The 16,841-nt window shown below is 32.1% G+C and overlaps 1 protein-coding gene across 1 annotated transcript in view; it reads right to left on the reverse strand.

Annotated features, from left to right (window-relative positions):
- Positions 1-936: 936 nt before the first annotated feature.
- KLHL1 (kelch like family member 1) overlaps positions 937-16,841 on the reverse strand; it is a 402,603-nt gene continuing 386,698 nt past the window's right edge. Inside the window, exons 9-10 of the mRNA XM_032151000.2 lie at positions 8,013-8,184; positions 937-2,101 (exon numbers count right to left, since the gene is read on the reverse strand). Of these exons, the coding sequence (XP_032006891.1) occupies positions 2,042-2,101; positions 8,013-8,184 (232 nt within the window). The 3' untranslated portion in view covers positions 937-2,041. The remainder of the gene's footprint in view (positions 2,102-8,012; positions 8,185-16,841) is intronic.

The raw sequence follows: 16,841 nt of genomic DNA on the forward strand, positions 1-16,841 counted from the left end.
ATTCACAAAAGAGGTGAAAACAACCAGTGTCCATGCATAGATGAATGGATTAAAAAATATTGCACACACATCCAATATAATTTTGCTCAGCCTTAAAACAGGACATTCTGTCATATACTACAACATAGATTAACTTGGAGGCATTATGTGAAGTAAAATATAGTCGTTACAAAAATTACTGTATAATTCCAGTTACATGTAGCCTCTACAGTAATCAAATTCATAGAAACAAAAAGTAGAATGTGGTTGCCAGGGGCTGGAGGGAGAGGAAGAAAGGGAGTTGTTTAATGAGTATAGAGGTTCAGTTTTGCAAATCAGTTGGCTGCACAACAGTGTGAATGTGCTTAACACTACTGAATGTACACTTGGAAATACTGAAGATTGTAAATTTGATGTTACACATTTTTCACCAGAATGTAAAAATAATCATTGATATTACCCTATTATTTTTTAGCTATAATGGCATCATTTTTCTGAAATAAACTGTGTCTAATACATTTGACCACGTGTTCATTTTGAGAAAATTCAAATTTCCTAATGTTTCCTTAAGACAAACTGTTTCTTAATATTTTCCTTGGTTGTTAGGTTTCAAATATTTTTGGCCACCTAACAATAAAAGTCAATTCCATAGTTTTCATTGATTTTTTTATAAAAGAGGGTTGTCTTGCCTCTTCTAGCTCCTATACTAGTCTCAGCACTCTTATTAAGCAATGTGTGTTTTCTGGGCACCAGTGATAACTGTCTCAAGTGGGTGAATACAGAAGAAACAATAATTAAAATTACATTTGGTATCAGGATAGTATTATGTTTTTATGGAGATAAATACTTCTTTAAATTTGAAAATCAGACAATATAATTGCCTGTCTCTGCAAGTATATACCTTGTTGACTTTATCCTTACATTTGATTTAAAATTTATTAAAAATACACTGATAAATGCAAATTTTTTGATCATTTATTAATTGTAATTAAAATTTACATGGACCTATTTATTAAGGACATTGTGTAATGTTTCCACTTTATATTTTAAACAATTACAAACATGTGGCTTAAAATAATGTACAGATCAATGTAACAAGTTTGAAAAATGGGTGATGATAATATGAAGTCTGCCTTCTTTCTAGCAATAATCATAAACACTCCAACTTAATGGATCATGTATTTTTCTTTTGAAATTCTAAGTTTGTTTAAGAACAAAATTCTAAAGGAGTTCAACATGCAATGGATATATATATCATTCAGAATCACTAGCTTCCATGCTTACACTGAACTCAACATAAGGCAAAAGCCCAATAATTATACTGAATCTTTGGCTCAGTGTGTTAAAAAAGCAAAGCAACATGGTAAGCCTAATGAAAACAATCCTTTGCGTTTGCCAGTTTCAGATTGCCAATATGGTTGCAATAAAATTCAACCATTATCTCTGATGAGATATGCAGCTTTGATTAGTAGGACAGTTTGTTTTCCAAATGCAAGATACAAGCATGAATCTGTTTCTCTAATTGTTCTCATAGCTTAAGAAAATGAGGCAGAAGCAGGTTTGTTTTAATAAAGCATAATTCTGCTTCCTGGTATGACCACATATGATTAGAAGAACAGTAAATCAATCAGATTCTGTCAGATGAAATATTCTGTCTTCTACTCTTGGCAATCTCTTGGATATTGCCATAGACTATAAAATGATTGAATGAGTTGTGGTCATGAAATTATCCATGTCACAAATATTGGTCTCTCCTTTCAAATGCTCAAGAAAAAACAAGCCTTTGGTAACTCTAGTTATTGTATGCTATAATACAAAACAAATTACCAATAACCATTCCCGAACAACTAACATATGGCCAGACATTGCTCCTGTATAAGTTTAATGTTTTCTTGTTTCCTACTATTCTGTTTGATCTACTAACTCTTTAACATCAGTAGGTAACGCTACAGAGATCCTTGTTCTTGAAGAGTTTTCATCTCTGGAAGTTCTCATTCTTGCCATTCAATATAAAAATAACCACTCCAGCAAGTAAAATCTTTCCAAGTAAAGTATCAATAAGTCAAGGTTGCTTGATGACTACCACACAGGCACCTGCTCTCCCAATATTCAAGGAAGCCATCTGTTAAAAAAGATGAAACACAACTTAAGAAAGTTTTCATAGAAAAATATAAAACTTACAATATATTTTAAAAGATTATCTACATGAAAATAATAAATAAATGTGCTTGTTTTCCCATTTTAGCCAGAAGTAGTATAATAAAAATGAAAACACTGAAAATGGCATTTTAAAAAAGCAATGATTTGTATATTGAAAATTTTTAAGCCTACAATTTTTATGGAGTTTTTAAAAACAGTAATAGAACATTTAATGATTTTTATTGAAATTAACCTGCTATAGAAAAGTTTCCATCAAAGCTCTATTCTGGAGTTTGCATGGACACATTTGTGATAATATTTCATAGTGATAGCTTGGAGTATATTTTAGATGAAATAGCTATTACACTTACTGCAATGATTTTGAAGTTATTTCCCCAGATATTGTATTGAATTAAATGTGTTATTCATTCATTCTAGACAGAGACATACAATGAAATAAATTCAATATTTTGTCATAAATAGGCCATAATTATAATTGCTATATGCTTATTAAAAATTTTCCATCTTATGACAATCACTGAAATGAGAACTATTTTTTTAATAATGCTGAATATGAAAATGGTTAGAAATATATTAAAAACAATAATTTTTACAGAGTTTGTAATGAAAATTTATTCTTTGGAGACAAGCCAACATTTTGATAATTTGAGCTTTTTGATATCAATAATTTTTATTACAGTTTTCTAAGAATATCAGGGTAGACTAGAAATTACATGATATTATTTCCGAGTGAAAAGAAAGTGTATAAAATGTAAGAAATAAAATAGCTGCAGACAAGCCTCAAATCACATACATTATCTTATTGATTGAAAAAGGACATATTCTTACACTCTAAATATGAAAATTACCTCCATTTTCTACCAGTTATTTTGAATGTATTTATTGTTACCCATCATCCCACTGTAGGTTAAAAAAATCCACATATTTATTTTTTATTCTTTTAATGGGTTATTTGTAAAAGCTAATTTAATGTAACATCATTTGTCTCCCTCATAGAATTATTGCATAAAATGAGAGTAGGGAAGGAGCATGTGAATATATTCGTGACATAGTTGTGTGAAGAATAATTTTTATAGGTCACCACTCTTATCTTCGTAATCACATCTTGTACTGTTATCTCCATGAGAGAGATGAGTGAATACAGTATCAGGAGACAATATGTTAATCCCACAGCATCAATGTATGCAAACCTAAGTTTACCTGACTCCAAAATGCATGTACTTTCCCTGGTCTTTCTTTTATTATCATCTAATGATTTTCATGGATTGTTTCACATCAGAGTCATTTAAGAAGCATTTACAAAATACAGTCATGCACTGCATAGCTGTATTTTCATCCTTGAGGTTCTGGTCATGGATGAACTACATATACAATGGTGGTCCCATAAGATTATAATGGAACTGAAAAATTGCATCGTCTGGTAATGTCATAGCCCTCTTAACATCAAAGCACAACGCATTGCTCAAATGTTTGTATTGAAACTGGTGTAAACAAACCTTGTTGTACCACTTTTTTGAAAATAGAAAAAAGCTCATAGAATAAGGATATAAAGAAAAAAAATTATACAGCTGGACAATGTGTTCGTGCTTTAATGTAACTAACTATTACTATAAAAGAGTCAAAAAGTTTTTAAAAATTTAAGAGTTTAAAAAGTAAAAAAAAATAAGTAAGCTAAGGTTATTATTAAAGAAAGAAAAATATTTTAAAATAAGTTTAGTGTAGCCTAAGTGTAGAGTGTTTTTCAAGTCTATAGTAGCGTATAGTAATGTCCAAGGCCCTCACATTCACTCATCACCCCGTCACTGACTCACCCAGGGCAATTTCTAGTCCTGCAAGCTCTATTCAGGTTAAATGCCTTATACAGGTGTGTACCACTTTTTATCTTTTATACCGTATTTCTACAATACCTTTACTATGTTTAGATATGTTTAGATACACAAACACCATTCTGTTACAATAACCTAGAATACTCATTATGGTAACATACTATATAGCTTTGTGGCCTAGGAGCAATAGGCTATATCATACAGCCTCAGTGTGTAGTAGACCATACCATCTGGGTTGGTCTAAGTATGCTCTGTAATATGTGCACAATGATGAAATTGCCTAAGGATGAATTTCTCAGATTGTATTTCATTTTTAAGTAATGCATGACTGTATATGATCACAAGCCCTATCACTAAATGGAAATGGGATTAATATTGGGTAATTGTATTTTTGGAAACTTTCCCAAAGGCTCCCTGATGTCCATTCAATACTCAGTATTGTGTACTAGACTACATATAGAGTGAGTAGCTTAACTTTATATCTTCATCTACATCTATACCTCTATATATATGCATGTGTGTATGTGTGCATGTGAAAATGAATCCTTTTCGTTTACAAAAAACAAAATGTGATATTTCCCTTGTGTTTCTTATGTCAGTGAATGACACCCCTCTCCACCCAGTTGTTCAAGACAGAATCCTTGACCCTTCTTTTTACCTCGCTCAACGCTAAATCTGAATCATCAAGCCCTCTAAATATATCTCCAACAAGTTTAATTCTATCCATTTATTCAGTCTTCCACATAGCTCAGGTTACATAATGTAAACCACGTCTATCTCTCAAAACTTAACGATTCTGTTTCTTGCTCAGTGAGACACACCACGTGTTCTTCCTCTGGCTCTTACAAATAATGTTCCTTAAGCCAAAGCACTCCCCATATTTTCATCTGGTTAGCTATTACCCATTTGTCAGGCCTCATTCCACATATTTTCTGAAAGAAGATTTCTCTGCCCAGTGCACTTGAGTTCTATCATAGTGCTATTCTCTTACCAAATAATTAATCATGCTATTTTAAACATTTGGTATTTTTCTACATAAGTACATTTTAAATGTTTAAGAAAAGTTTTCTTTCCTTTCTCTTGGTCCAGATTTATTTAATATATATTTTAAAAAATCTGCCTTTGCTCTCCCTCCAGGGGTTGTACCTTTCAGCATGAGTAATATGATAACCTGAAAAGGTTGGCCACAGAACCAATGAAATAAAAGTAATGCCGAATGTAGATATTTCACCAGGCTTCTCTGTAACAGAATTCTCAATATATCATTCTCAATATATCTTATATATCTATTGTTTACAAATAAATGAAATGCACACACAAAAAGTATACTTAGTTGCAACAATAATTCTCAATTTATTTGAGAAACATTCATATTACCTCATACTCCCAGCCAGCAACTATGCTAGTCTGTAGAGACAGGATAATAAATGACAAATTGTCTTTGATTCCTTACAACCTGTAGATGAATGCAGCATGATAGTACTATGACAGTATACCAAGATAATACATTATTAAAGGGCAATTTTACTTAGGCTAAGAGAAATGGGATAAAGTTCTCTTTATGTCTTGAAGCACGTGCATTATTTTTTCAAATCAAACACAAAAAATAAGCCCGGTGTTAAATGACAAAAGTCAAATTTATTTAAAACATAAATAGATACACACGTGTATCTATACATATGGTGTGTGCATGCAATCTCTGTAAAACAAAGGCACAAAACTGTTAATCGATTCCTAATCTATTTCCAACTCAAGCTAACCTGAGTATTTTTCCAAATATTCACATATTTGGATATTTTAGTATACTTTGCTTATTTAATAATCAGCCATTTGTGGTTAATATTATATGGAATAACCAATTTAGTCCACTTATAGGACATATAGAGTGAAAGTGACAGGTATTTAGCAAATATGGGAAACTTTTCAAGTAGGCTAGAATCCTGAAAATTTTTAAAGGGATTTTGTGTGGGTCTGCTTCTCATCCCCTTGAGAGTCTTAAAAATATAAATAATGAGAAGATATGGAAGCAAAATCTTAAAGTAACTTAATAGTTTTAAATTTAATGTTTATTGTATTAAAATAAAGTTGTTATAAAATATTTTAAATGCCACTTTGCTGTTTGTAAAATACTGTATGATCCAAAAAAAATAATAAAATACAGATGAAGGACAATGATCTTTAGAAGTCTATTACCTATTATTACTACATATATTTACCTATTATTGCTACATATATTTACCTATTATTACTACATATATTGTTTTGATTTCAATTTTAGAGGAATGATAAGCATAATGTCTCTGTATTATAAATATGTATTCAGATATTATATTACATCATTTATATAAACATAAACTTCCTTTATTTAATGTTCTTTTAAGTGGAACATTTAAAATACACATCATTTAACTAGTACATTTCCTTAGCAAATGAACAGTCAATTAATGCATGCAGGGTTTGCTTTGGAAACACTAGGGACTCAGAAAGGTACAGAGTCAAAATATATCCTTCAAAATTTTAGTGCAATAATGTGAAAAGCAATCATTACTTGCTTTTTTTTTTTTTTTTTTTTACATACAGTGCTCTCTGAATAAGAAATGCTTCTTCTCTAGCAATTAAAGTAAAATGTAGAAAATAACAAGACTTAGATCTCTTGATATTTCCCCTTCTTTTCTCTACTCCTCCTTCTTTTTACTTACTTGGCTAAATGTACGTATTTTTGTTGAAGTCAAGAGTTTTCCTTTAGAGGAGAAGAAATTCATAATGTAGGTACCTTAGTCTAGCCATTAGGAATTTGGTTTTGTACTCTGAAGTTAGTCTGACTAAATATTGTTGCTGAACGCATACCATCAAAACTGGCAAAATCAAGGAAATCATGTTTCATTAAAAGAAAATATCTTTAAAACAAATGTACTTTAATCAGGTATTCAAGTTCTTTAGATAAATTGTAGTCAATTTCTTTGACCAAAATCAGATCCTTCCACCCACTAAGGCAATATGAGGAGATGTGGTTATTATTCTGCTTCAATTAAATAAAGCTTTAGAGCTGCACTGCACTCCTAGATGGAAACTATTTATTTGAACAGTGTCTTACTTTTAGATTTCTGGTAAAAGTGAGAAATAATAGAAATATTGAGAGATTTGGAGAAGAATGAAAGTAAAGAGAAATCAAATATGTAAGGACACAAGTCAGAATGTATCGATTCCCTCCATCATAAGCAAGACCACAGTAGCTATGCAGCTAAGATGTTTTTCACTATAATTCGTTTGCCCTGGCCTCATCTTCCCATCACACTCACACACACCAACACGCATCCTCTAGTTATGTGATAACAATGGGAGCTGCTTCATTCTAGCATGATCCTGAGTCTCTAACTACAGTGTGTATATAAGGCATAATGCCTTACCTAAGATAAACCAGTCATTTTACTCCAACTTCCTGGACAAAATGATTGACAAGGAGTGGGCACTCACTACATGACAGGCTATGCAAAGCCCTTTCCTGTTTATTCCTTTAATTGAACTAGGATTTTTAAAAGGTTATTTTTCTGTTTTAAGGCTGTGGGGATTACTACTTGGACTTTCCAGCAGCACCACCAGGTGAAAAATTCTCTCTGCAACAGATAAAAATGGACCTAATAAGCAGTAACAAAAATGAATGCCAGGAAAGTTGATTTCTGCAGCCTTTATATTGTTCCTAAAACCAAACATTATAAGTTAGGGTTTTGTGAACCAATATATTACACTTTTATTTTTTGCTTCAGGTAACTTAAATTCAGATTCTGTTTCTTGTTGTGGAAAATGGAAATCTTATTAAGTATGTATGTCACTTTTTAATATACATTTTATTGGTATTGTAGTAATAAAAGTACAGAAGAATGTATAATTTAATGAACTTTTTACAAAATCAACCCAATATTGGATAAAAACAATCATTTTTGGTTTAGGGTAATTAGACTAGATTACTGTTTGTATACCCCTCCTCCACAGAAAGTAAATGAAATACATTCTTATCCTTGAGGTGAATTATGCTGATGACAATCTTACCTGTGTCCACTCATTAGTTTGTGGGTCATAGGATTCCATAGTGTTGAGGTAGGTCTGTCCATCATAGCCACCAACAGCATATAATCTGTCACCAAGGAGACAGACCCCAACAGCATCTCTGGGCATACTCAAAGGAGCCACCATGGTCCAAGTGTCTGTTTTGGGATCATATCTAAAATCCAATGACAATAGTACATAACATATTCTAATTGCATTCAACTTTTACTATAAAAGTTTTACTTTTTACAAAGCCTGTCATGAAAAAGGAAACTTTTTTTTTTTTTTCTCTAAAGCTCAAATATTTGAGCAGGTGTTCTAGAACGAACATCCATTATGTCTAGCTTTCTAAACTTTAAGGTATTTTAAAAATGCATCCAGACTCAGATGAATGCAGATTCATTCAACAAAAATAAATGTCATGTCTTTCTACAAAAAAGTGTTGGATATATAAATAACTATTATCCACAGTAGAATTAGGGTATTTAAAACAGATGTATGCAGACTCCTATGGTAATGAAGCAGAAGAAATCATTAAAAATCTGGGAGAATTGTGGAATACTCGATAGATGAAGTTTCCTTTAAACCGGTTCTGAAAGTCTAGCCTAAATTTGCTAGAAAAAAAAAGGAAAAATTTGTGCAAAAATAACTGTAGTGTTGTTGTTTTGTTTTGTTTTTTGTTTTAATGTATATTCAGCTTTGAGGACACAGATAAGTAGTGTGACTAAGTTCAAGAAAGACTGAGGAAGTGGTGTGCCTCAAGATGTAAGTTTTGATTAGCTTATGGGATGTTTGATTCCCTGGCTAAGAAGGTACTTTCAGTTTACTCAATTGAAAAATAGCCTTTGAAACTTGGGGAAATAATTATAACATGAACACAGCTGGGTTTAGTGACATTGCTCAGGATTCACAGTGAGGGAGAGACCAGAAATTCAAGAGATCAATGTCAGAAGACTGAAGTTACTGTTTTTAAATTTAAACAAAAAATTTATTTTCAAGAAAATTTGATAACCATATACTACATACAGATATTTTATATTTTGAGTAGCAAAACCCTGAAGACTCCTTTAATGAATACTCTGAATGAATGAAGAAATCGTACCTTTGCCTTTGGCCCACAATTGCAGGTTCTGATACAAAAACAAAAAGGCTGGTAAGAACCCAGAAGAATGAATATAAAATAAAACTGTGAGAAAGGATTTTCTGACAAACACAGCAAAGAAATTCTTAGTTTGTTTTCCTGCTCCAATTTTTTTCACCCATTCAATTTTTAACTGGTAGACTCCTAAAACAAATGAAGAAACAAAAATACCTATACTTTACTGAAGATAAACAAGGTTGCTACAGAAGATCTGGAATTTATATTTCACAGAGAATATTCATATTACCCACAATGTTATGTAATTTTGCACACTGTGGTTGGGGGGTTTGTGCATTGCCAAGATGATGTGTAAAACGAGGTGTTGGTCGAATGCTAGAAAACCAGGATCACCTTGAAACATAGGCTGCCCAGCACATAAAAATTTAATTTTTAGTTCTGTATTTAATAAACACAAAACATCGCAGATAGACGCAGACCTACATAGATACACACACCAACACAAGTACACAATCTATGCCATCAAAATCTCCTTTAAAAATATTTAAACCCTTTCCACAAACATTTTGAAATATGCAAAGATTTTTAAACATGAGAAAATAAAAGGTACCACAAGGGAGAAAATAGTTCAATCCAGAATGTGGAATATTTTATAAAGTAACTGACTAAATATTTAATAACCAATAGCAAAAGATAAAGAGTAAATAATTAGGAAGAAGTAACTGTTCTAAGTTAAATACGAGTTAGAAATATAACAAAATATAGTGAGTAGCCCTTACTGAGATCCTAATTCAAACAGACCAACTGTTAAAAAATGTTTGAGACTTTTTGGAATATCAGTGAGAACCCAAGCATTACCTTTTAATAAGCAATTATTGAAGTTTTTATTAGCGGAATAATAACATTGGAGTTACGTTAAAAAATAAAGTCCTTATTATTTTTTTTTGTTTCTGGAATAATTCAATAATGTTTTGGGTTGAAAACATGTTTGGAAATTTCTCTACAAAACTTTAGGGAAAAAGGGAAGGACAGAGGGCAGAAAAATGGATGAAACAATAAGAACAAATTTGTGATAGTTGTTGAAGCAGGGTAATGATTATAGGGGAGTTAATTGTATCAGTTGCTTTTTGTTTGTCAGAAAATTTTTCTAGTACAAATAACTTTAAAGTGAATAATTTATATAGAATACAGTCTGGATTTTGTCACCATCCTGTCACACAAGCAGTTTTTCTGAATTCATATTATCCTCATTTAATTATTATTCAACTCTATAGAATTATGTTAAATATTGTCTGCAAAGCAGACTTTATCATGTTGCAAATATATATATATATATATACACTTAATAGGTCATGGGAACTGAGAAAATAGCAAATGTTAGTGTGCTAAGCAATAATAAACTAATTTCCAGAGGTTTAGTTCTTCAAGTAAAACTCAAATGTTGCAGGGGAAATTTTAAAAATATTCATTTGTCCTACATTTTGATACATATTTAAAAAATACTAACCTGCAATCAGAAATATATACACATATATTTTAAATTTTCTAAAAAGTAATTCTACAATTTTAATGCATTTGTTGGAAAATACAAATCTTTGAATTAGATGTGCCTGTTTTCAGTAGTAGGTAACATATCTGAAATGTGTAATGACTATCTATTAATTAATATCTGGTAATGGTAATAATATTTAAGTTTATATTTTACCAGTAAAACCAAACTAAAACAAAATCTGAGTCACCTGACATAGACACACTCTCTCAGATATTTAGGAAGAGATCACACAAATTTAAAATCTCCCAGTAGCCATTGTTCTTGTTCTCAAAATGATGACTTTAAATTGATTTTTCTATATTCAGGAACTCAGAGATTTACCTCTCAGCCTGGGACATACAAAGTTATTATCCCCAAAATGAAATAAGCAATCTACAGATGTATAAGCATTGTCCAAACATTTACTAATCGTGAACTCTGTCATTTTCAGGTTATGTTTCTGAAAATCTTGAATTCTAAGCAGCCATTTTTTGCCTTTAGTTGCCAGTTGTTTTGTTTGTTTGTTTGTTTGTTTTTTAAATAAGGTGGTGGGTGTGGGGTCTTACTGTATTTAGGCTGTCTGCCTTTCCTGCATCTTACCTTGGCCTTCCCGGTCAGAGTGTGAGCGCCGTATCAGAGACTCTATTAAAGTTTATAGCCCTCAGGCCAAAGAAGTGCCAGTATACAGTGGTTGAAATTAGCTACAAAATGAAAACTTGTTAAAGGCATATGATAGTCACAGAAGAAAAGTTAATTTCTCTTTGTAAAACCAAATTGAATTTTTTAAGAAACCATTAATTTTTCAAGCATAAGTGTCATGTTCATACTTTAAGGATAATAATTGGCCTTAACATTTTTGAGGAAAATTGTTTTAAATATAAAAGCATTATTTTATTAACAAATAGAATTGACAATGTTTCTTTTCCCAAGTTTGTACAGGAGATATTTAGATAGAGAGAAAATTAAACAATAAAGAAGTGATTTATAGTCCAGTAGGTTTGCCTGTAAAACAAACGAAATCAAATTAAAAACCAAAGAAACAAAAAAAGAAATAAATGAAGGTCCATGCTGTGAGAATGGATAGCCTGCTTCAAAAGAGTGGCACATAGATTTCAAGTATATTAATCACAAAATCTATATATTAATTAATTTTAAGAAATTAGATGTGACTTGAGCAATAGAGAGTGACAATAGTGTTGGCTAAAAATAAATATTTTTATTTTTTCCTGTAAAGAAAACCAACATTTACCAGGTTTCATGACATTATCAAAAGAAATGTTTCTAGACTTTAAAAACTATTTATATTCTGAAAATATGAAACAATTAATTTCAATACAAATTATTTGTTTAGAACTGCATAACGGTAATAATGTTCCTAATAAACATTTTCATTCAGATGTTTTTGTATGTATGCATTTCTAATGGATATTAGCAATGGGATTTCTGGGTCGAAGAGAGTGTATACTTTGAAATGTGGTAAATGTTGACAATTGGTATTACAAAGAGGCTGTGTTAATTTACACTCCACTCCTACCATCAGTGTAATGAGCGTGTCAGTTGTTCTGTTTTCTCTCCAACATGCAGTATTATGTGTGTTATGTGCTTTTTCATTTTAGACTTTCTGGTGGGTAGGTGATGGTATAATATTATAATTTTAATTTGCATTTCCCTGATGACTAATGCCATCCAATCATTTTTTTTTTCCCAGTAGTCATTGCCTATCTGGATATCACCTCTTGAAGAGTTCTTGTTCAAATCTTCTGCCTAGTTTTTCTGTTCTTTTAGAAATGATATCTAGAATTTACCTATATATTGGAAACAATGCCTTTGTTGGTATATGTATTGCAAATAGTTTCTCTCCAACACTCTTTACCCTCTAAATGCACTCCCGGCACTCTCCAACAACTCTTTACCCTCTAAATGGTATCTTCTGAAGACGTTTTACTGTAATATTTTCTTTATAGATGATCTTATGTAGGTCCAGGTTAAGAAGTCTTTCACACCTCATTTTTTTTGAAGGTGATCTCCTGTGTTGTATTCTAACAGCTTTATTGCTTTATGGGTCATATTTAAATCTAAAATCTAGCATGAGTTGCTGTTTAATGTGATATGCAATAGAGGGTAAGACTACAATTTTCCACATGAGATATCCAAATCACCCAGCCACATTTGTCATACTGGCGGCCTTTCCTCACTCCTCTTTGGTTTCTCCTTTGCCATATTCAAGATTCTTCGTATGTGTGATTTTGTTTCTGAGCACAAATCTATTCCATTTGTCTACTTATTTATAGTGTATTGTTACTACAATGTCTAGTTAAAATAATTTAATAATAAGCCTTTATATATAGTTTTTCAAGGTTGTCTTGGAACTTAGGACCCTTTTCACTTTTATTTAAATTTTAGGATCATATTTCCAATATACACACAACCACAATCAAACTATATGAAAAAATTTTAATTTAAAAAAGACTGCATTAAATTTATAAATTTTTTTGTTTGTTTTTTGTTTTTGTTTTTTTGGGTTTTGTTTGCTTGTTTGTTTTTGAGACAAGGCCTCAGTCTGTCACCCAGACGGTGGTGCAATCTCGGCTCACCACAACCTCTACCTCTGGTGCTCAAGCAAACCTTCCACCTTAACCTCCAGAGTAGCTGGGACTACAGGCACGTGCCGCCATGCCTGGCTAATTTTTTATTTTTCTTATTACTGTTTTTAAATTTTAGTGAGATGAGATCTCACTATGTCACCCAGTCTGGTGACAAACTCCTAGGCTCAAGTGATCCACCTGACTTGGCTTCCCAAAGAGCTGGAATTAAAGGCATAACCCATCATGCCCAGCGCAGTTAATTTTTTATATTGACTGAGTATATAGCAATCTTATTAATTCAATCTAACAGTTTCTAGTGTGATTCATATGAAAGTATTCGATATTTATCACATAATCTTGAATACTGGCATTTTTATTTATTCCTTTCCAATTGTTGGCAATTTGCTTTCTTTTTATTGCCTAACACTGGCTAGTTGTTCTGTTAACATGTCTAATAAAAATGGTATTAACAGTCATTTTTTGCTTCTCATTCTAATGACAATCACAAAACATTTCAATATTTGACTATGAGTATTTTGTAGATTCTCATGATCAAATTAACAACATTAGTTTATTTTTCAAGTTTGGTGAGCATTTTCTATAATGACTAGATATTGACTTTTATCATTTTTTCACTTATTCAGATATTCATTTAATTGTCAATGTATTAAGTTACATTTATTACTCTTTTCAATAGTAAACCAAATGTGCCTTTATGTGATAAACTCACATTGGATTTATATACATGCTTTATCAAATCGATTCTGTCCTAAGAGAACTCTAAGAATTAAAGTTTTAGGGTAGATTCTAATATATTTGAAATGAAAATATTTTTTTCACATTTTAGTTTATAACATATAACTTTCTAAAAAACATATAAATAATGGTAGTGGTATAATTGTTACCCTTATAGACAATATTTGTTGGTATACATGGTATTTCTACCAAATTTTACGCTATTCTGGGTCATAGAGTAAACCTCAAATGATTACAAAACCTTGAAATGGTTTTGAGTTCACTGTTAATTTTAACCCCAAGACAGAGGAGAAAGCAGTCAGCACAATGTTAGAAAAAATCTCCTCAATATATTCAGGGTGTTTCAGGCTCTTATGCTGATGATGTGCTTAATGTCTATTTTAAATGTGTAGTCTTTTCTGATGTACTTGTTGATATTCTCCCAACTTTTTAAATCCCCTTCTTAAAAATATAATGGGCATAGTATGATCCAGAAAGAAAGATGGAAAAAATAAATTTCTGCTTCCCTTCTCAATATCTGTTGTTCATTTTCAATGCAAATAAATTTTAAAGTTAATTTGATTTCAACTTCTGTATAATGATGGATGAAAAGTTCTATTTTGACTTACGTCATATTTTATTACATCAATTTTTCAAGGTTGAGGAAAGGAGAAATGAGTCGTTGACAGAACAAAAAGAAAACAAGAAAAAGCTAAACACCTCTTTGACTCCTTTCAGATGCAGTTGTCACAATAAACACAAAATAAATAGTTAAAAATTATTTTAACTATTATCAGTCAGCAGAACATGGATTATACCCAGGAAATCTGAATGCCAGTTTAAACAAATTTTAAAAATTTGATACACTTAACAGTTCAAAACTAAAGAACAATAGATTATTTATATAATCACTTCCTCTACTAATATGACAGAAAACCATAATTAGCAATATAAATCCAAATTATTTTTATTTTATTTATTTATTTATATATTTTTTGAGACAGAGTCTCACTCTGTTGCCCAGGCTGGAGTGCAGTGGCAAATGATGGCTCACCTTAGCCTCAACCTCCCCGGGCTCAAGTGATCCTCCCGCCTCAGCCTCCCAAGTAGCTGGGGCTCCAGGCATGTGCCACCACACCTCACTAATTTTTGTTATTTCTAGTACAGATGGGATTTTGCTATGTTGTCCAGGCTGGTCTCAAATCCCTGAGCTCAAGCAATCCACCGTTCTCGGCCTCCAAAGGTGCCAGTATTACAGGTGCGAGCCACTGCACCTGGCCGGTATCCTTCTATCTATATAGAATAATGCATGTTTCATTTGTTCGTGCATATTTGTATTTCCACAGAATCCTTCTTCCTCAAAACATGCAGATAAATTATCATGATGCCAGAAGAATTCTGGGCAGCATATCTAAGGACAGCAGGTTATTCTGTCACCTTCTTTCTCTGTCGCTCCTCCTAAGCCATTGAGGGAAATAGCAAATCACTATTTGCTATTGGTATAGCTATTGTATCAACTAACAATTGCTGTATCTACTCATAAAGCAGGGCTCCTAAATACTTAGGTTAGCATAGAATCCTTGATATGGTTAGGCTTTGTGTCCCCGCCCAAATTTCATTTTGAATTGTAATCCCCAGGTGCTGAGGGAGAAACTTGGCAGGAGGTGATTGGATAATGGGGGTGGTTTCCTCCATGCTATTCTTGTGACAGTGAGTGAGTTTCCATGAGATCTGGTGGTTTTATAACTGTTTGGCAAATTCCTCCTTTGTGCACTCTCTCTCGCCTGCTGCCATATAAGACATGCCCGCTTCCCCTTCTCCCATGATTGTAAGTTTCCTGAGGCCTCATCAGCCATGTGGAGCTATGAGTCAATTATACCTCTTTTCTTTATAAATTACCCAGTCTAAGGCAGTTTTATTTTATTTTATTTTTTTGAGACGGAATCTTGCTCTGTTGCCCAGGCTGGAGTGCAGTGGCGTGATCTCGGCTCACTCTACGGCAGTTCTTTATAGCAATATGAAAATGGACTAATATAATCCTCATATTAACATAGTCTATCCAAAATTTGAGCATAATTTGCTAGCCATTAGCAAACATTATGAATGCACAGTAACAGAAAAACAATGACAACAACAGACTAGCTAGTTCTTTCACGCTGCACTCATGCAGCTGACTCCAGCAATAATATATTGAATGAGAAAGGGTTTGGGGGAGGAAGGGGAAGGGGGAAAGGGAGAAGCAGCACATCACAATAATACATCAAAATTGTTTTGATACTCATTTGTTAATAGTGTTTAGATAAGATATAAGGATATACTTTTCAATTAGTATTTGAACAATTGCTTACCTCTTGAGGCCCTGTCTATCTCAAAAATTTTCTGCTTAAAGTATATGGAAATAATACTCTGCCAAGTTGAGGCAAATGCACATCTGGATTTGCAATACCAAACAAATTTCTACCAAATTTTATGATATTCTGGGTCATAAAGTAAACCTCAAATGATTACATTTGCCTTTCCATGAATCCATCTCAACATCCACCCATCCTTCTGCTCTATCAGTCTATCTATCCATTTATCTTCTATAATTTCTCTATCAATTCATTTGTCTGTATAACAACCTATTTACAGTTTATCTCAAGAAAGTTTTCCTTGTGGAAATACTGAGGTTCATTTTTCTTAGTGTCTGATTGATTCAATACATTCTTGTTATGTGCCTATTCTGTGCCAGAAATTGTACCAAGCACAAGAATATAGAGGTGGGTGGAAAGCTATCTTGGGCAGTATCAGCACATGGCACCCAGTTTAGTTAAAAAAAAAAAAGATGTAAAAAGAATTTTAATTATAATGTTAATAATTGGTACAAAGAAATAAAACTCAAT

The sequence above is a fragment of the Hylobates moloch genome, unplaced genomic scaffold (assembly GCF_009828535.3).
Source record: "Hylobates moloch isolate HMO894 unplaced genomic scaffold, HMol_V3 SCAFFOLD_4, whole genome shotgun sequence".
Taxonomy (NCBI): domain Eukaryota; kingdom Metazoa; phylum Chordata; class Mammalia; order Primates; family Hylobatidae; genus Hylobates; species Hylobates moloch.